This window comes from Mycetomoellerius zeteki, unplaced genomic scaffold (genome assembly GCF_001594055.1).
Source record: "Mycetomoellerius zeteki isolate Tzet28-1 unplaced genomic scaffold, Tzet1.0 scaffold310, whole genome shotgun sequence".
NCBI classification, from domain to species: domain Eukaryota; kingdom Metazoa; phylum Arthropoda; class Insecta; order Hymenoptera; family Formicidae; genus Mycetomoellerius; species Mycetomoellerius zeteki.
This window is the reverse complement of record NW_017257295.1, coordinates 931,254-953,717: the sequence shown is the minus strand read 5'-3', so window position 1 is coordinate 953,717 and position 22,464 is coordinate 931,254. Positions and strand designations below refer to the sequence as shown.

General features: G+C 33.4%; 1 protein-coding gene across 1 annotated transcript in view; it reads left to right on the top strand.

The window, feature by feature from the left end:
* The window catches only part of rau (RA domain-containing protein rau), a 34,759-nt gene extending 23,548 nt beyond the window's left edge, over positions 1-11,211 (top strand). The window contains exons 3-6 of the mRNA XM_018451403.1: positions 8,503-8,759; positions 9,444-9,507; positions 9,906-10,154; positions 10,506-11,211. Of these exons, the coding sequence (XP_018306905.1) occupies positions 8,503-8,759; positions 9,444-9,507; positions 9,906-10,154; positions 10,506-10,877 (942 nt within the window). The 3' untranslated portion in view covers positions 10,878-11,211. The remainder of the gene's footprint in view (positions 1-8,502; positions 8,760-9,443; positions 9,508-9,905; positions 10,155-10,505) is intronic.
* Positions 11,212-22,464: the final 11,253 nt, after the last annotated feature.

The following is a 22,464-nucleotide window of genomic DNA, read 5'->3' as shown; positions in this document are numbered from 1 at the left end:
TCTTAATTAATCTCACCAACCCACCTACAAGTAAATTGTAAATTTCAGCTTTTTTCCCAACAAAAAATTAATTATTCCGCTATGTAATATAATTTATGAAGCACATTATATTCTTTGAATGAGAGTGAATTCTTGGAATTCTTCATTCACAATGTATCTTACGTATATGATATATTGCAAAATAAGACAATTTCGTTTAGTCACTGTAAATGACATTTGTAGTCAAATTTTTTTAATCCACACATGCAATTATTTTTTATTCTGACAAACTGATTATTTAGACCTCTCATCTAACGATGATAAACCAGCCGTGACAGAAATGATTTTTCGCAATTTCTACGAAATGCCGGGACTTCCCAGGTAGAACAGTATCCGCTCGCAGAAACAAGCTCATTACCCAATCTGTAACAGTTATTCCTGTTATAGAAATTATGTAAACCGGGTCGTGCGACAATTCGTGATATAAAAGAAAAAGAACAAGTCTCACGCGGGCGACGTTTCTGCCAGCCACCGTCAAATCTTCACCTCACGTTTCCAGTCACATGATTTTCCACCGAGCGTGTGAAATGCGCGTCGTTCGGTAACAATTATGCCTCCCATGGCTTTCGTGGCAAGCATTGTCTTGCAACGGGAAAGTGGCGCGAAAGTAAGAACCCACTAGGAGATATCCGTCGAGAGATTTCTCAACGAATTCGCAATCTCGCAGATCACTGGATCGGCGAACGATCCTGAAAGGACGATTTACGTGGGATCTGGGAAAACAGAGAAAGTGGTGATTGTACTCGAATCAATTGCAAATGGTCTGAACTTAATGATTGCGACAGGGAGATCGTGTGGGATTAATTAACACAAGCAAATTTTGTCTAAATCGCGTTGTTGTAAGGTATTTAAATGGAGACTGCTAGATTTAATTGTAGTTAATCGTTTAATTAAATGTATGACTACAATTAATAATAATAATAATAATAATAAACTCGAGAGGTGGTCCTCCATTAAAGATCTGCCAGCGACACCCAGACGTGGTCCATTGTGTCTTAGTCTGGTGACTACACAGTTACACACTGAGTAATTTTAATTATATAGTCAACAGATATCGACTCTCAGAATAGTGTTATCGATATTATCCGCGTGCTAACAATAGCGTGAAAGGTTATGCCTTATCGCAACGATGAGTGTCGTATGATTAGCAAATTAATTAAAGCCGATGACACTTGAAATTCTATATTATCTGCTGACAATATTCAAGGTGGCCAATGACGGTTTCGCGCGATATGCTAGTCAAATTATGTACGATCAGCAAAGCTTTGTTAGCGCGTGATGCAGGTGCTGGAGAGTATCATTTTCTGCATTCTAATCGCAGACGAGCAAAAATGTATATTCTAATTGTATCCAAATAAAAATTATCATCTGTAAATCTATCCTTGTTTAAACCATCTGCACTTCCAAGAGATAAAATTGCACTGTCTTTGTATTAATGTAAAGACAAAGTTAATAAAAGTAATAATTAATAAAAGTTATAATAAAAGTATCAATTAAAGATGATTATATGAAGGGCAAAGTAATAACATTTTGGTGACTAGAAATATCGGTTTCATGTGATGCTCACTGGATCACCTCCTGCGGATAATTATTTCAGAATCTTAAAGCGAGGCGTAGGGCAGAGCTGCAATGTTTTTCTGTCCGTTTAGAAGTGAGTTTTTGTTTTATGCCTGTTCTCGAGCCCTTCTCCGGCCGGAAGCCGAGAGGAGGATAAACGAGAGGCGACACGTGCTCGAGTAACGACGGTACCTGAAGACTCCACGAGGAAAAATGGCAGCTGAGGGCCGAAAAGCACGTGCCACGCATGAAAGAAGAGATTCAATGGAGCGCCGGGATAAGAAATTTATTATGCACGGGTCTCCTACCTGGGACACTAGCGGTAGCTATTGAAATTGCTGTTCACGGGTTACGTGGAGTTGCATGGAAATGAACAAACGTCGTCCACTTCGAATACGCCGAATCTACGGGGTGCTCGCGATGTTGCCTAATATTTTAACCTTAATTTAAAATAAATGGTGACTGTATATTAATCAACATGTTAGAGTTTCTAGACTTCTCTTACGACTTAAATGAAAGATATTAACATAAAAGTAACTTAATTTTACTTAAATATTTAGAAAATATATACGTAAATAAATATGTATATTTATGATTTGTGATCATTCATCCAATTTAGAAATTTTTATTTTGTCACAGAACCAAGAAATAACGATAGCACTTTCACTAAAACTTTATAATTAAAGCGTAGAAATGCTGAGAGATTATACGAATTTCTGTAGTATATTGTTCCACGTGAGGAAAGCAGGCACATAATTTGCGACACTATCGCGTTTCGAGCAATTGAACGTGACCTCACATTATACACAATATCACTGTGGAAGCCCAGTAGACAGTAGTCCAGAAGATACGCAGGCTACTGTCCACAATTTATCATTTAATTTTGCAATTTTCAAGTAAAGCACGAGAACTATCATCATTAAGTATAATTTTTTATTATTTAACTCGATTGCCATTTGAGCGGAATACAGCGTCAGCGTCACTCATCTTATCAACTGGAGAACAAATATTATAAATAGACGGCGCCATGCGAGAGACAACACGTATTAAGAACAATATAACATAGTAAATCGACCCAAACGTCACTCTCCCTTAGTTATACTTAATATAAGGTCTCTCTCTTTTGAAATAACTAAATGGTTATACTTACTTTAAAAATTAATGTTTGAACATATTTAATTTTTTTATCGGATAATTTAATTATATTCACACAGTTATTATAATCATATAGTTATAAATAAGTTACAATTTTTATTTACGTTAATTTAAAATAATAAATAATTATTAAGAAATATGCATATATATAATATATAAAGTGATATTTATAAAAACATGGAAATAAACTTAAATGAATATTTTAAACTCATTACTCAAAAGTGAGATAATAATAATAATACCATTAATAATAATATATATTAATTAGAAATAATAATATAATAATAATATAACAATAATATTTCAAGCAAAAAAATATTTTGCTGTTCTAATTAGAATTATAGTTGTTTTTTATAGAAAATTATGTGTCATAGAATTTATAGCACAAATCTAAATTCTATTTCTGTTATCTATATGATTAGATGCAACATATATATAATAATATCGCAGTACTTGCTAGAAATTTATCTATTTTAGCTATTTTTCGTGCCTAGATAATTTTCGCTGTAACTACAAGATCACTTTTTTGAATGTTATTAATTAGAAAAAAGTGAACACAAAAAAGAACGTTTCCGTTGAAAGATGTTGCTTACCTTGTTCCAAATGTTAGGGATATATATATAATATATAACGGATGACGTTTTGAAGCGAGAACTAAACTGATAACGATAAACTTGTGGTAAAGGTGACTAGAGAACTAATGAGTTGCTGGCAGAACAGGATGAACCAGACAAAACAGGAAGAAGACAGAAGTCAAAGCAAGCAATGACTGATCTATCAGTTTCAAACATAATTAACGGCTTAGAAGTTGTACACTATCTATAGCGTCCTTCCTTTGCGAAGAACAAGTTCGAGATTTTTATGGATTCCAGTTAAATTGGACCCCCTATTACGAAGGCATCCCGTGACATATGGCACTCACTATTCCGTTTCATGCTTCATTTTTTGTGACACCGTGTGCTCGATATGGCGTATTAGCAGCTAAATTTTGGGACTTCCTCCACTTCTTTGAATTCCTCAATCTGGCTTTCCTATTAGAGCTTCGTTTTACAGAATGAGCTTTTAAGATGATGGAAAAATATAGTCGTTTCCCATGTGTTAAGTCCGTCGTACTATATAATTAATGAGTATGAAAAAAGCGAAGTCATCGGATAATCCTGTCTCCGACAATCTGTATAATTATTTCTTTTAGAAAGTAATCGATTAAATCGATCTATAAATTTATTGACTTGAATAACAAAACTTAAAATACCGTATGCAGAAAAAGAACTTTTGTTACTTTTACATAAAATTTAAACTCCCGTGATATAATGATTTTATATCATAGTGACAAGAATTTTATTTATATATGATAATCGCGGTATTCAAATAATTATGCAATCTGATTACAAGACTGCTAAAAAATTTAATATTTTTAAAAATATATCTCTCATTATATATTTTTTTCTAATGTTAATATGATGCACATTCTGGTGACTGTTATTATCTCGATGACAAAGGGCTCGCTGCACTCTATTACCGACTGTAATATAAGATCAAGAGAGAGGGCGAAAAATTAGTCTATCACGTTATCAAAATCTCCCTTGTGCATTGTTTTATAAATAGCAACGGTGATATCATCGTGCACATTATGCAAGGTGAGTTGCACGTTGATAACTCCGACCATGGCATGAATATATATCAGAGAACACGGTTTTTAAGTTCGATATGTATAGGTTAATAATCATTTCTACAAATGTAGGTTAATTTTAATCTAGATTGAAATTTAACTCTTCATCTGTTTCTAGTTCTAGATTAGAGTTAACTCTAACATTAATTTACATTAATACTGATATGGATTAAAATTAATTTGTATTGGTAAACGAGCATAAGATTTATAGGGTTGCTAATCGTCTGGTTTTGAACCGGATTGTCAGGTATTCGGGAGTCTTGTTCGGTGTCCGGTTGAAATAAAACCAGATGTCATGTGTCCGGTTTTTAAATATATCCAATAAATAAAATAAAATTTACATTATAAAAAGAAATTTATAAACAGAATTCACGGATTTCAGCAATGTTTCTTTATTTTAAACATCTAACGCTACTAACGGTCGCGAGTTATGAGAAGCCATCCATCGATATTTATGACACTTTGCTAGTAAACACCTGGAGTGAGGGGGGAAGAACGACGCTTAAGACTGTGGGAAACTTTAATCAGGAACTCAGTTTGATTTATTTTAAAGTGAAACGTAATTTTTAAATAAACAGGAATTATATTTACATTAAAGAAATAACTTCAATGACTTCTGATTTGATATGTGTGTAGAAGATAAGATATCAGCTTGAAATTTCTACTTTTTCAACTGTCATGTAATAAATTCATAAAGTGTGCCAGATCTAAACCTAATTTATTAAATTAATTTATTAAAAGCAGTACGAAGTGCAGAGAAGTATAACTAATTAATCAAATAATTTTATGATCTTACAATAGATTGCAACCCTAAGATTATAATATTTTATATTTTAACAAATGTTAAATGTAATAAGTATAAGACATTGTGTTTAATTTTATGTTTTTTAATAATAAAATTATTTTATATATATATATTAAGTAATAGTTTTTTATTGAACCGAAATTCTCTGATTTTTAAATTTTGGAAAATAATATTATAAAAGTAATTTCTAATTAAATTTTATATTTATTCTAATTTTATGATTATTATTTTTGTTCGATTAAATTATTCTATCAAAAAGATAATATCTGGTAATTTAGATCTGGCAACTCTGCATAAGATACTAAAATAAGTAAGAAAATAAAGAAGGTCTCTCCTAAAGAAATTTGATTATTAAGTTTAATTTACTCTAATTTCTCCTTATTGTTAGTATTATAATTATACTGACGTTATAACCCTGTGTAATTACAATAATAAAAAATTGAGGTAGCAGCTTTGACGGTGGTGTCAATCGTACATGCGCAAACAATACTTTTAACTTGAAGAAACATGGAACTAAAATATCTCAAGACGTATTTCTGTCTGCCCTGTATAACCGGGTGCGAGATATTGGAGCTTACCCCTCGTAACGGAGTGTCATACGTCCTTCTCGATTCTGATGAGGCACAAGCCTTGATTTGACACCCGCATGCCTTCTAACTCTGTTGTTATTTTCTCTTTCATTAGCCGCCAGTCAAATGAAAACATTGGTCAATTGATACTCACTAGACGATTTTTTATGCGATTTTTAATAAAGTGATTTCTGTTATTATTAATTTCCAATAGAGAGTATTTGTGCTTATGAACTTCTCATTTTGGTAATAAATAATTAACGAAAAAACTGTTCTTTTAAATTGAATTATATGTTAAATATATTGATATACACTCATCAGAGAGAACATATATAATAATAGTAACTATATGGTGTGCGTGTGCGTGCTCGTGTGTGTGTGTGTGTGTGTGTGTGTGTGTGTGTGTGTGTGTGTGTGTGTGTGTGTGTGTGTGTGTGTGTGTTAATTATACAAGTTTTATATGTGGAATTAATATACATATAGTTGAATAAACTATTTTATAGTTGCAATAACTAAATAGTTTATTCAACTATGTGCATTAATTCTGTATATAAAACTTTTAATGTTAATATTTAATAAAGAATTTGAGTTTATATATGAATTAATGATATTGGCTCTGATTGAAATTTTTAGATCTATGATTTATAAAACTTTTATATTTGTCACTTTTACACTTCATAATTGCTATCATTCATGTTTTTTTCTTTGAGTATATAATATATATATATATATATGTATATTTGAACTTTGTTCTAACTTAATTCATTTTACGATATTAATAAATATATCCTTTTATCTTATAATTAAATAAAATTCTAGGTATATATTACTTCAGTATTTTAAAAGGAAAAAAATATCGTCATTTGCTTAAAATAAATGATTCATAACGACTTTGTACCTTGCCCGGATGCGGTATACTTAAGGAAAAAAACTGTACAAAGATTGGTACACGCGCACTGAAAATCGCATAAACAGTATTAACGTAAGTGTATTGGAATTCCAACAGTGCTGAGTCAGAAATTTCGTTGCATCTTCACATGTGAAGATTTTCTGCGAAAACGTGCAAGGTTTGCTGGTGAGATGGAAATCTTTCTGCAGCCACACATACAACAAGGATAGTAACCAGGCGTTGTATATTTACGCCAACGCTGTGTATCTTCGGCTTCGTTAAGGTGCCACTTGTTAAGGCCCGATTCGATGTTTCCCTATCGATTCTCGATTATCGTAAAACTCTACCGAGAATTTCGAGGCGAATTTATATTGTATGTTTCTTCTACAAGCGCGATTAACAAGTAATAAAAATGTATAGAAAAGAATATTTACATTCTTTATGCTTGATCAAAAAGATTCGATAGCTTTTGTCTTAAGGTGGAACTTAAATATTGTGAATCATTTCCTTTCAGTTATGAAACTGTAAATCAGTCATCTACGATGTCTTCTTTTGAGGAATCTCCATGGCATCCACAATAAAAGATAAAATATAATAATAACCTCAACGAATTTAGCTCACAATACGTGATTGTGTCAGTACGCAATGAACGCCATTGTTGACATTGTAATAAGCGGATTGGGGGTGTAATCCCATGATTGTCATCGAAACGTGTTTATTTCACACGATAGAAACTCAACCGGATCTAGACTGGATTTCATAATCCAGGTTCCTGTTTCCTGTAACGATTTCATGATTTATACGAAACTTCGGCGAAATTATTCCTCGGATGAATGTGGAAGCGCGTTTGAATATACACTCGTGAGACGTGTTTCGGATCAAAGGACTTTTGACAAAGTGATAAAAGCATACAACTGACTCGTAAAATCTCACCGACGAAAACTCATGTTTCGAGGGAAGACCCCTTCACGTATAAACATATGTTCGCGACACCCAAGCTGGCATGCCGCTGATTTGTGGCACTGGCACCTGAACATCTTTAATGCTGAAGATGTAGGAGGTTCTTTTTAATGCAGAGATGAATGTTATTATATTTATGAGACTGCTAATATTTTTTAATAAAGTTAAAAGAATCATTTAAATAATAGAGTATATAATGGACATTTTTCCAAACATAAGAAAATTAAATAAAATAATTAACAATAGCACATAATAGGTTTCGTACCCAATAAATATAACAAAATTATTTTTATCGAGTTATTTATTTAAATAAATGAACAATTTTATGAGTTCTTTCTTTCCACATGTCTACGTCTTTTCAGTCTTTATTATATATACTAGCTGTATTACACGAAATTACATCTGTTATTCTAAATCTGCATAGATCCGGTAAGCGGATATTAATATGGATGTTAACATATGTGTGCGCGCAGTGGCATCTGCGAACGGGGTGATCTGGTGTCTGGTTTATTTTCGGTGCGCGCATCCCCATATAACCAGTCATATCGGAGGGGTTGATAGTATTTTATGCCGCGCGCGTGGCTAACATTTCTGAGTTAATTATGGACTGATTGTCAAGGCCCGTGTTTTTTTTACTAACTGTACCGCCAAAACAGGACGTCGCCTTCCTGTGCTACTGAATTTAGCTTACAACTGAAAGAATTTCTACCCCTTTTATGGTATATTTTCCTACAAGAGCGAGACATTAACGAGCGAGTTTTAAGAAAGAAGGCTTTAGAGTAGATAGAATAATTCATTATTGTGTATGTGTGTGATATAAATATACATATTGATGGAAAATTTTAAATTTTCTTTGCAGACTACCATCAAGGTCTACGCTAATTGCCTGCGACCGGACATCGAATATAAGACCCTAAGTATCACCTACGAGACGACCTGTCGCGAGGTTGTACAAAATCTTCTGAACAAGTATCGCATGAGACATCGCGACCCCCGGTTGTTTTATCTGACCATGGAGGTGACCGTGAGGAGGGCCAATGTGCGTACCATCCTGCCCCTTGACGAGGACGCGAGGCCAGCCGTCCTGCAGTCCTGTCATCCTCGCGGCGATTCCAAGTACGTTCCTTGCCTGCCTTTGTACTTGACCACCGGCCCTTTCGGTTTCGGTCGGCTTCGTGACGTAATTTCAGGGCTCGCGACTATAAACACATCCCGTAGGCCGCCAAGCACGAGTTAACAATGGTTCGACGTCCTCCGCGTTGCTCACTGATATAACTCTTGGACACAAGTGGTCGCGTGGGTCGCTGTAAATCTTTGATATGCGGTTTACAAGGAATGTAAATATGGCTGTTTGATTACGAAACAAAATGGGATTTATGGAATTTTGGCAGCGGTTGTAAATGTTATGGATCGTTGTGAAGAAACACGGGGACGTTTTTAAGATTCCACGCGCACCGAGTGCAGAAGTTGCGACATGATACGGCATTATAGTGCATGAAAAATAATATCGCAACTCACTTATAAAAAGAATGTCTGAACGTAGCTCTTTGATGATTAGAACGGGTTTATTTACGAAGGAATCCCGACGCGACCTATGTTTCTCGGCAGTCTGAGACTTCCGGCGTGACTGTACGCGTAATAGTGCAGGACGAGAGCGTTTGTCTCCCGACGCAAACCGGTGCTTTTATATAGAAATAACATTCGGTCTGGTGTCCTTTGAACTCACCGACTCCTGCCGTTGTCATGGAATCTCTGATGCATAAACTTATGTGCTTATATATGTCTTCTCTTTGTTTGCAGGTTTTCGTTGCAGACACACCGTGGCGGACTTGTCAAAATATACGACAGCGCACTCATGTCCGGGGTAAATAAATATTTACTCTTATACATACAAAATAAAAACAGATTACATCTTAATAAACTAAATTCTAAAATATTATATATATATATAAGAAGAATTCTTGTAAAATAAATTTGTAATTTATAATAAATTTAAATTGCTTTGTAATATATTTTCTATCCTATAAATGCTAAGTAATCTGAAAATAAAAAGTACATACTTAAGTAATATACAATAACTTGTAAATTACTTTTCGCATAATATAGTGTCTATTTTAAAAAAAATAGTTCTACTTCTAAGTAAAGTAGTTAATTAAGCTTTTTTTTTTCAAAGTATTGAGAGCGGTAGTAAAATTGTTACTTAAACAGGGGTTTCAGTCTGTATTGCAGTAATTGTGAGTAAACTCGGTGTATTGTTCGCAGTCTAAGTACAAAAGCCTTCTGGTCTCGGAGCAGACCACCGTAGACGAGTTGATTCAAATGCTGCTAAGTTGCTATAGCTCCAAGGAACCGGTGGAGCAATTCTCTCTCTACGAGGTCTGCGAAGGTGAAGAGTACCAGAGGAAATTACATCCCGATGATTCTCCACTCAAGGTCACGCAACGGTGGACTAGCGTGGATCGACATCTTCGCATTAGGCGTAATCCAGATTATAATCAACATAGGCGGAGGGTATGAGAGTAGTAAATTCATTAAATTAATAATTAATTAAATTTTTCGAAAAAATATTTAGTTAAATATAATCAAATTAATTCCTGATATTACATTTTAATTGGAAAGTATATTCGCGAAAGAATATATTACAGTTATTATTTATAACGCTTTGTCTATATAAGCTGTCTCATGTAGTGAGTCAGCTTCTCTACCGTCAATCTCTAAGGAGCAGAGGGTACGAGACATTACACTCTCAAACAAAGAAATTATAATCGTAAAATCCAATCCGTGTAATTATACTGTCATCAGAATTATTCATAAGAGCTTAATAGAAAGTCAAATCTATTACATAATCCGACGTCATTTCAGAGTATGTGGGCGTCGGACTCAAGCATCACCATGGCGATGTCGAGGCTGGATCTCCAGGATAGTCTTCCTATCCATTACAATACGAGAATCGAAAACAATAATCATTTGAGCCTACATCATCTCGCTAGAAAAACCAGCGTTACCGCAAATAACAATAACAATAACGTTATTCATCGGGATCAACATCACTCATCGTCGTTAGGTTCCATCAGTCAGACATCACGAATCGTCGTATCCCATGGAACGGATCTTCCGCAAGTACAGCTGCCGCGGTTGCAGCAATTTCCGCAGAGCGTCCCGTCGACGCCGCTCTCAACAAAACACGTGACTGCCTCTTCCTATGCCGATTACGAGAATTATCTTTTTATATAAGAAATCGTAAACACGATAGAAGTTGAAAGAAGCTGCGTCGATCGCGAAAACGGTCAGAGTTACCAGAAACTCGTTGAAGATACGAGAAACATACGCATATTGCAACTGTTCGATAGCATTTGTCTTTGTGTAACATTTAGACGTCGAATACTATGAGCACTATGAGGCGCGAGCAAACGTGTACCTTTGATTTTTATTTAAAAAGGTAGCTTGCCTTCTTTCGTTGCAAATGTACGTCCGAATTATCGTTGCTTTTACTCGTTTTGATTAATTCTGCTATAATAGTTTGATGAAATTTATTAAAAGAATATAAAAAATATATGATAATTTTCGGCGACCATTATTTATATGATATTTGATTAATATTTTAATGAATAGAAATTTTCTAAAATTCAAAGAAGAGATTAAATTGCAATGCTTAAATGCTCGTTTGCCGCTTGTATTTCAGCTAATTAAAGGCTGATAACACCGAACAAAGAGAATTTACGATATTTAGTTAGTAGTGAGGGAAATTGTACCAAAGGTAGACGTAAAATTTTAGATACGTAGTATATATATACACACACATATAAATAAATATATATATATATATAAATAATATGTTCTTTCGCATTTATATAAGTGTGTAGAGTTTACCAAGCCCGAAATAAGATTTCGATAATTTTTATAAACATTCGTTTTACGTTTTTTTATAAACATACGTTCAAAAAAGAAATATCAAGTCGATATCTTGATAATAAATTGTTTTATATTTTTTATAATATTAGTCAATAGGTGACGTCAATAAAACCGTGATTGCTCGAAAATAAGTTCACGTGGAGTGATTTAAGATGAACAAAAAATGATTAATAAGGAAAGAAATATTATTATTTATTTATGTAATGTAAAAAGTATGTAGAGCGTTTAATTAAGCATTTAAAAACGGTTTTAAATCATTAATAATTTTATCTATCCAAAATTTCGTGCAATCCGGCTAAACAGGATACCGGTCATATATTTCCTAGACGTAAACGGAAAAAATTTAAGCAACATTCGCCGTTATCATGTTGATTCGAATTACCGCGCGAAATTGTAATAATCACTTTCAGTGGTATAAGTATATATTTATCGTTCCTATTGCAATGATTACAGAAATGTAATTTGCAATATGTCAAACAAGTTGGCTTACGATTGTAAACACATTTCTTCGCTATCGCAAAGGCAAACAATTTTATCGCATTGAATTAACATCTGAAATTGATCGAAATGCTTTAAAAATTACGCGATAATGGTGATTCACGTGACTTCATTGTTTCCACATACGGAGGAAATGAATGAAGATTAAGCTATATCTTTTTACCGCAGTGCGTTTAATATTTTATTACCAAAGAGTTTCTCGGTACGATACGTATATAAAAGCGTAGAGTAACATACGCGTGTGTCGAATACGGCAGCCGAATGTGCATTTATCTACTGGAGTCTTTGATATGTATGTCGTCAGCGTAGCGATGTGTGTCGATAGGATATGACACACTTATGTGTCGAATTAATGTACCTACGTAAAATGTAAATATCTTTTTGTATTGTCCGTTTATATTTTATAGGAGAGAATACGAATAATGATTCATGTGTCCTAAATTATTCTCTTTGTTTTTATTTTGCCTGAATATACAATTGAAGAGCCCAATTTAAAGATGTAAGAATTGGTCAGCTCCATTTTTTGGCGAATTTTAATTTTCGAGTGGATTTAACGTACCAAACATTCCGCGTCTTTTGGTATAAAAAATAGACAGTTCCAGTTGCAAACAAAGTATATGATTTTTTTACGTATTTCAACAATTTTCGTAAAATATTTTGCAAAATATACTTGGTAAAATAGGTTTCTGTTAAGATTGTAGTAAGTTTTAAAAATAGAGCTGATCGGTTCTGGTATCGAGCCCTTCAATTATAACTTAGATTTATAAGATTTTACAATAAGCCACTTTCGTAGACCTGAAATTCGTCATTTCCTCAACAATACAAAAAATAATACAGAAAAGAGATTTCATTAACTAGTAGCAACAACGCATATAAGACCAATTTTACATACATGAATAACAATTGAAAAGATTCACGATGAAATCTTACGAGTTTTAGCGCTCTAATTATAATATACAATAAAATTATGCTATTTTCTTTTTATGCGATAAAAGTTTTTATCTATTGCATGAAAAATGTCTTTTCATTATTTTTTAAACTATTTGTCTAATATATCACATCATCAAAATACTTTTCTGTTGATCAAAAACAATTTAGGGAAAATACAAATTGTCTCAGTGTTATGTGACGATAAAAATTTTTATTTACAAATGCGACAGATGTAGGAATTCGGGTACCAGTGACGTGCGGGAGAGAATCGATCGGCCGTTCACTGTAATGATTTTTAAAATATGCTTTGTCGCATTCCTCGTTTTACTTTCGCTTTTCGTCTCTCCAAAACATCACTGACGAAGGAAAGAATCACTGAGATGTAACAATAATAATCTTTACATTAAATACGATTAAAATCTAGCTATTTTAAGGGCTATGTGGAATTACAATAATAGAAATATTTGGTATCTCACGGTTCCTCCTGTTTTGCAGGATCTCTCAGGGATTAGGGGGAGAGGGATCGGTACGTAGGTGGGGCGTGTCAGGGGGCTGGGAATATAGCTTCTTTCTTGTTTAAAGATCAAAGGATAACATCACAGCATTGACATATCAACATCGAAACGGTCAGAGCAGCTCGTCCCTTGAAAATCACCGAAACGTTTGACGAGCTTCCGCTCGCTTAAAGATGTTTAAAGATCGATATTCTAACGGGAAGAGAGATGTCCTCGTCTGCGTTTATTCGAGGACTCTCGAGGAGCGCGTTGCAATAGCCGTAGCGCTTTTCACATTTGCTATAGAAGAATTTACAACATCTCGTTAATTAAACGTCTCAATTCCATCTCCGAACAACTACACGCATTATACGCAAGCCATATTCTCTCATTTGCTCGTTCGCTCGCTCACGCACGCATGCACATTCTTTCTCTCTGTCTCTTCTTTTCTTAATCCACTGTACAGTCATCTTACAATCATTATAATTAGATGTACAATTGAATAATATATGACACAATCCAACGCAATAGTTTACAAATATTTTATTTTTCTGTTTCTCTCTTTCTCATTCTCTCTCACTTTCCTCATTATCGGTGCAACAATAGTGAAATAAACTTCTCTTCTTAAGAAAAACGGATGGATCGCGGGTGGATCACGTGGAGTATTCTACCACGTGCTATAAAACATTTGCGCGTTCATCAGTGGGCGACGCTGATCGCGCATTTGTGTGACAATAATATAGATAATATACAGAGAAAATCTTTGATCCGACGAACCAGCCACAAAAGGGAATTATCGAGGACGCTCGCGCGTGCACGAAGTTCATCATTTCTTTAACGATTCCTACACACGCGACAGAATTGCATCTAATCCTCGTACAAACGTTAGTCGGCCCGAATTGACGTCTCACTCGCGATATATGCGTGAAAAGTTTAAATTCTTTAATAATATGTACTAGCATTTTTAAAGAAGCTATGCTTTCGCGCTATCAATATTTATTTCGAAACCTCTTTCTGTTTTAAACTATTAATTAACGACATATATTTATAAAAAAGCTATACTTTTTTAAGTACTCATTAAAAGTTACAAATTAATAACATCTAAATGTAGATTACTCTTTATAATACGTTAATTAGAAAATTTTGAACTATCATTGGCTTAATAAAATTTACTACCTTAATTTATATTTACTTAAGAATAAAAAAACATATCGATTCGGGCCGATACACAACGCCGTAGCAGTCTTACACCGCATTTCCTCTTTTCGCTATATAGATATACTTTCGAAACCGCATTATACCATCAACAATATTATGCCGTAAGCCTCGATACAAGGATAGAACATTTCATAGTATTTTAATCATACTGAGAGGATTTGCATTAGCCAAATGTTTCTCTCGCTTTATTACGAGGACATCTAAGGCCTGCTCAATCCTCGTTTGGACCTTCCAACCATATAGGGTTACATTCAGTAAACACGTCGATGGGACGAACGAGGGAAATCGTTGTCGACGACTCGGCGTATTAGTAGCATTGCAAGCTATAAAGTGGCCGATAAAAATACATAACGTTTGCCACATCGACTACAAGTCAACTATTTCTTCTTAAAATATACTTAAAAATCTACGCGCATAATGGATTTTATTATCACAAATTGTAATTGTGACTAGAATTATTTTACAAATATGCGCTATGAATTAATCAAATAATCACTAAGCGTTAATCGAATAATTATTCTAGCATGTAATCTATCAACAAAAATGATTTGTCGTCTCGAAGAGGTCTCTCGATCGTTCCCGCAATCCATCGTTACGACAATCAAAGCGATCGTCGTCGACGATTCCGCCACGATGAATCCGTTAAAATTTTACATCCCTGCGCACATTGTATAAAGTCAAATTAGATCCGCGAATAGCTTCGAGATTTTCGATCTGATTGTATTCGAAGCTAAAAGAGATCTTAACTCCATCATTTTCTAATTACAAATCCGCGTGCACACGGTGCGACAAAATACTTAATCGTACAAGCAATCATCGTTTAACTATGAATCAAACAGCATCAATCAATCGTTAAACTCTCTTTTCGTTCCAACAAATAAATATTTGGATCTTTAACTTTGCGAGCGAACGTATCGATCGCGTGAGAGCGTCGACGATGCAATATCGTAATCAACTAACTAAGCGAATTATTGGCTACGTTTACACCGTACATTAGGCCGCGGGCTATACAATAGATGTCCTTGTTTATCCTATAGGTTAAACAAAGACACCTATCGTATAGGTCGCGGACTAAGCGCACGGTGTAAACGTAGCCATTATTACATGCACACAGTGCGAGCCAACGAACCAAATCCCACGCAATTATCAGGTCAGTTCGCGCCCTACACGCGCACAATTCATACAACAAATAGGGTAAACTTATTTAAATCGTCCTTGTGTCTAAATCGTCTATGGATGGTAATTTTGACTTAGATGTTTACAAAACTTGGTGATATAAAATGTAAACAATAGTTGGTATAAAATGTTAACTACTCCCAGATAGCATGTTAACATTCTAGCACGTGAATGTTCATTAAGAATATTCGTATGAATAAAACTCAAAACGAAATATCAAATATTTATGGTATGTTTATAGCATAATCATATCAAATGGCACAACTACCCAGTATTAAGCTTCAAAAGACGTTCATAGAACATTTTAAGAATGTACAAAACATTCTTAGAATGTTCATATACGTTCTATTAATGTCGTGTATTGTCTAGGTATAAATATTTTATGAACATAAGTAGAATATTTTGTACAATATTTTATAGAATATTCAATTTTTTTATACTCTACGAATATTCTAAGGAACATTCTATAAATGTTCTTTTTGAAATAAATATGAATATCTAAATAGAATATTTCTGTGTATATTTATAGAATTTAATATAAATATTCCGAAATCAAGAATATTTGTATTTTATAAGAATATTTATAGAATATTTTTATGCTCTCTCGGCTGGTTCTATTTTATACCATCAAAGACGTTATAAATATCTTTAAATCAAAATTACATCTATAGAACCATTTAGGCACAAGTATAATTTAAGCAAGTTTATCATACAATATCGAAGATTCATAGCCTATTCATAGCGTATTCCAGCCTTCGTCTCTTTCATCTAACGTCGATACTCGTAGAATCATTTTAGTCTTCAGAAAATTGGTATGTTCCCAATTCGACTTTCAGTATTCCGCCTCGCCTATGATCATCCTCAATCAAAGCTTCTTATCTAACGCTTATAGGCGACGGGACTCTTTATATGTAAATGCACAAGTCGTCGAATCTTGAAAAAATTAATTTGAAAAGTATATATATATATATATATATAGAGAGAGAGAGAGATTACACTCTCTGATTAATTTATGCTCATAATGACATAAATTATCATGACATAAATTTGATACTCTAAAATGTTTCTGGTCGATTCAAATTATTGCAAAATAAAAGATATTCAAAATTCATTTTTTTGTACATATAATTTTACACAGGCAACAATTTAAGAATTTCATCAAAATTTTACGAAGAATTTTGTTTGTTTCAAAATTCGGCGACGCGATTTTTCGTTCCAACGAGGTTTTGAGTTAATCGTGTAGTTACACACGGAAACTACGAGCGTCGATCTAAGCACTTGTGATCGAAGGATGTGGGTATTTTTAGGATCGTTTCCATCAAGCTACATACTGAATTCTCGGCGCTACTTGAGCGTTACATATATGAAGTATCATTAACGATGTGGAAAGTAACGGATGAATCGAAGCAGCTAAGTCTTAAACTCAAATCAAATATTTTCGCCGCAGATGCACTTCCTCTAGAGGAACGTTTCCGTATATGTAGATGCGTATGTGTACGTATATGAGTTAATATACTCATGGTGTAAATTTTCATCGCTGCTTATATCCTGAGGAGTTACAAAATATTATAAAAATTTTCATCTTGATAATTAAAAAATATCTATAAGATATTACATCTTGCACAACTATAGCTATAGTTCACTTTGCTCGGACTTCCGATCCACGAACAAGCAGAATCAATCAATGGAACGGTGTTCTCGATCTGCAGAAAACCGCTTTACAGAGAATTTTGCTGTAATATGTATAAATTGACTTTACAATATTAAATTCTTTTGAAAAATGTGAAATTTATTTCAGCCAATATGCTTTAAATTTATTTCCTGCAAAATATCATACCATATAACAATAATTTATTTTTCAAATTATTGTAAAACAAATTAAATTGACAGTAAAAGAACAGGAAATAAAAATATTCAAAGTAGATCGCCAAAAATATAGTCGCTAAATTTTAACAATAAATAAACAATATATTTACATTATATTAATAACTGTATTCCTTTCTGAAACAAATACAATAAATATCTAAAAGTTTTTTTCTCATTAAATCACTACTTATAAGCACATTTGAAGATTAATATCAAGCGGATTTCTTTATATCCAGAATATTCGTGTACTCGCATTTCCTCGGGATTTAATTTATAGGAAATGAACTTATTGTTGGAAGCAAAAAACAGCGTGAATTTTTTATATAGATTCACAGCAATTATGACGAAACGTATTTACCTAATATGTACAAATCTATATAGGCTGCAAAAGAATTTCGTGGTTAATCATCTCAAAATATATTTTGCATTCGAATTCGTTTTTTAATAACGTTACGAAAATTTCACATCGAGAAGATTCAGCGATGATTTTAATTATTAAAGAATCGGAACTTCTGTTGTTCTCGATTTTCTTATTTGAACGCTCGACGTTAGATATTTATATCTGTAACTCTTTTTACAAAATTTCTTCCTAAGATAAAATTTACATTTTCAACACTCTGATAAGCGATATTGGCGCGATAATTCCTGTCGGCACCAAATCTCATGCGAAGCTTCGAGATGCTTCAAAGAGGCAAATATCCGTATAAATATATACCTATCTAAGATTTAAGTATTAAAAAAGATGAACGGACACAGCACGTAATCGTAGCGTGCGCAAATCATCATGTTTCATGTTTTCCACAATAGATATCTTAATTGGTATCAATCGACTGCACAATAAGATGTTATATAATGCTATAGATATTTCTCGGCAAAATTGAACTTTTTGCATTGATAGTTTGCAAAATAATGTCTTAATTAGTTCAATCACAGTTTAATGTCCTTTTCCTTCTTTGGCAAAAATAAAATCTGTATTCACACTTCACTTTTATCAATAAATGCGCGCACTTAATACACATACAGTTTACTTTATATATACTACAGAATCTCAGTAATAAATGTGCGCATTTATCGATAAGTATGAGGGTGTAAATACGAATCTAAGTTTTTATAAAGTTTATATGGAAGATTAAAAAAAAGTTTTATTATCTTCTTCCTTCAAAAAATTTTGCTTATAAGTTAATAAAATATATGCAAAATATTGATACCAATTAAGAATATTTTATATTATTATTAAACCACAAAACAGTTTTCAAAACACTATTTTTTGCCGATCATGCCGTATTTAACGTTTAAATAGCAAACAACCAAACACCGAAGTAATCTATGCGAAATTTAAATTACAATTTGATATTTCGCAGTTTTCATAAATGTATCAATTGCAAGAAATGTGTCAAATGTACTTATCTCTTTTTAAATTACGGCGACTAGAATAAAACAAGCATAAATAAATAGTACTTTCAAACAGTTTTTATCTTTACACAAATAAAGAATATCTAATACTCGATTCTCGAAAGAATATATAAAAATCAATTCAAGATTATTCGCGCCTAGTTTATACAGCAACATATACAATATAGAATATCGCTACTCAAAAGTGCATACACCACCGCGTGTAATATAGAGGAAAAGTTCCTGATTAATTATTCTAAATAATAACTTATGCCGATGATCTATTCCGAGCTATTTTGGCTGCGAGAACGCCTTAAGATGTTTGTACGTCTTATTTGCGTTAAGTGTTATTTTTACTTTTTCGAAAATATAGTTTAATCATATCGTCCTAGACAGGAAATGTTTCGCGTATGTGCCTGCAAAATGGATCGACCTCTTTCTATTTTTTACCACTGTCGATCGGATCGCTCCACAGAATGGAATCGACAAGATATACGCAATGAGCAATATCACGTACTAAGAGTTCCGTGATACAATAAATATTCTTTGTAAAAAACAAATACAAAATTTAATTAGCAGTATTTCTTAGATGCCGATTTGCAACGTATCAACGCTGCGTGAATGAAAACTTCAACGGTAATTGTTAAAGGCTTCTTACAATATTTACATAACGCCATTAATGCAAAATGTGAATAAAAATATAGAATATTTATCACATAAAAGAGTAATTTAGATTTTCAGAATTATTTCAACTAAATGTTTTTTTCAGAAGTAAATAAAATATTTTGTGAATTAAATGGTGTGTATCAAGTCGATAATGAATGAGATTCATGTAACATATACATTGAAAAATATAATTATATTATATTTTAAATTATATTCATTTCAGTCTATAATTATCCTTAGAAAAGCCAAGTAGATTTTATTCACATCTCTGCTAAACATCTTATTTAACCTTCTTTTATCTTAATTAAAATTTGTCACAAGTGATACAGATGGAATTATCACTTGTGTATACAATTAACATGTATATATTATTATGTATGTATTAACATATACACAAATCGTTTTCTTTGATGTGCAATGTATGTATGTGTATTACGTATACTTTCGCATAGCTTCAGCAAAACGTATAAACGCATCATAAAGCGACGCACTAGGTCGTTGACGCGCTTAATCAAAATCGAAAACTTTCATAATGTTCAGCGCACCGATACCTTCTTCTAATTTCGAGCCATGTTGTTGTCTCGTAAATCAAAAACATCTCCAGAACAATTTTTGTTTCTACATTAGTTTGTCTAATTTTGATGTTAAATGTCACTACGTCGATCGTTAAAACCGCTTCAGCTACGTCTGCCGTCGCGATCGACGATGGGTTTCAATTTCCACGATCAAATTCAAGGTTACCGAGCTGTGTCCATCGCGAATCGTTCTTCAGTGATCATAAAACTTACGGTAACTACATTGGCTATCACGATCGACGATCAAATTAATATATCTATAATCAGCTGCGAAATTTTATTAAAGCTTTCTTTTATCTTGATTATTAACTGATTTAGCTATTAATAAAATTAGCTGTCCAATCGATCATAGATTATTTCTCTAGATAATCATTAATTTTCTTCAGTTGGAATTATAGTGGTCATTATCATTTCTTATAATTAAATTCTATAAGAGAAGTCAAATCTCTTTTTCATAAGAAATACTCGATACCGCGTCGATCGTCGATCGCCGATTCGACATAAAGACTTGGTTTTGGGGCCCGGGAGGAGTCGGTGCAGGGTTAAGGCCCCAGGGCTCTTTTCACTCTATTTCGAGTCACTTTCTATCTTGGTCTCCTCGTCCCACGCGATTGTCTCGCGCGTCTACTAGTGTCGTTGAGCTGATTCCACGAATGGGGAATTTGTCCTGCTTATACTGCGATGGACAAGGACACCGGAAGATTATTTCGAATCGGCTATAGAACTCCTGTTAGGATAATTTGTTTAAACGATCGTTAAACTACGCTCGAACCCTTAACTATTAGCGATAAAAACTCGCTAATTGGAAAATCGCACGTAAATATTAAAAGAAATTCACCCTTATCGTAATAATTTTAGTTTGGCAAATAATTTGTGTTCATAAAGAGTCCATCGAAGATGTAGAGTGTGTAGAATATGTGTATATATGTATAAGATTTTTTATTAACAATAATTGATTAGAATTTATATTCGCAAATTTTTTGATTAAAAACAGTTTTAAATTATGTAAAGATTATGAAAATGAGATCGAAATTGTTCAGAAAATTTTTCGAGATACTTCTTCCTAATTGCATGTGAAACTTTCGAAAAAGGTTCGAGAATAAGTTTTGTAATATTTCATATGAAAAATGCATAGTGTCGATTTGGTTGAATATGTGAACGACTTTGAATAGCATATTTTAACGAGGAGTACCGAATGCAGTCAAATGTGTGTATTTTCTTTTACAGTATTATTCCATAATATTATCTTCCTTTCGTATAAAGTAGCATAAAAGATGTTATGTACGATATCATGTGCATCCCAAAACGATGCGTGCACTTTGTCGTGGCCAGTAATTATTACGGTGAGCATTTGATACATTTGGCATAGTACGCTTAATTGTTATAATGAGCGGTTGACATGTTCCCTCTAACACACAGCAGAGCCCTTAAGCATACGTCATCAGGTAAGTACAACTTGATGGTATTTGTGCGTGAGAATAGTTTGGTAGTTGGTATGATCAATGAGTATACTATAACTCTGCAATTGTGAATGACATCGCCAGAGTGATACACGTTCGTGATATTGATTGGGGCATTAATTGGCGAAAATGCGACGTACAAAGATGAAGATATGCTTCCAAGTAGATAATATGTGTGAATTGTGGAATTTGTAATGTGCTAATGGAATTCGTCCAGCAATAATACGCTCTAAAAAATAGCGGTGTGAAATTTCACCACATCAATGTGGTCAAATAATTTGGTGTGAATTTTAACACCAAGATATGGTGAATCTTTCACATGACAAACGCGATGTCAAATTTTGATGCGGTATCGTTTGTTTTCGCACCGTGCAGTGTGACTGCGCCACACGTGACTTCAAAGAATCAATTGCTATAGCGTTTGAGGTTGCATTAGTTCGTGTCTTTTGTCTGACGTTCGCGCCAAATCGCCCAGACATCTTTAACGTCGAGAGAATACGGAAAACGCTAGGAAAGTGTATGAATTTTCATCATCCTTGGCATTTTCGTGTCAAGTTAATAACGGTATTCTTGATAATCAATGTATTCACAACGCAGTGTCGAAAAAGCGTTTGACATAATCGATTGTAATAAT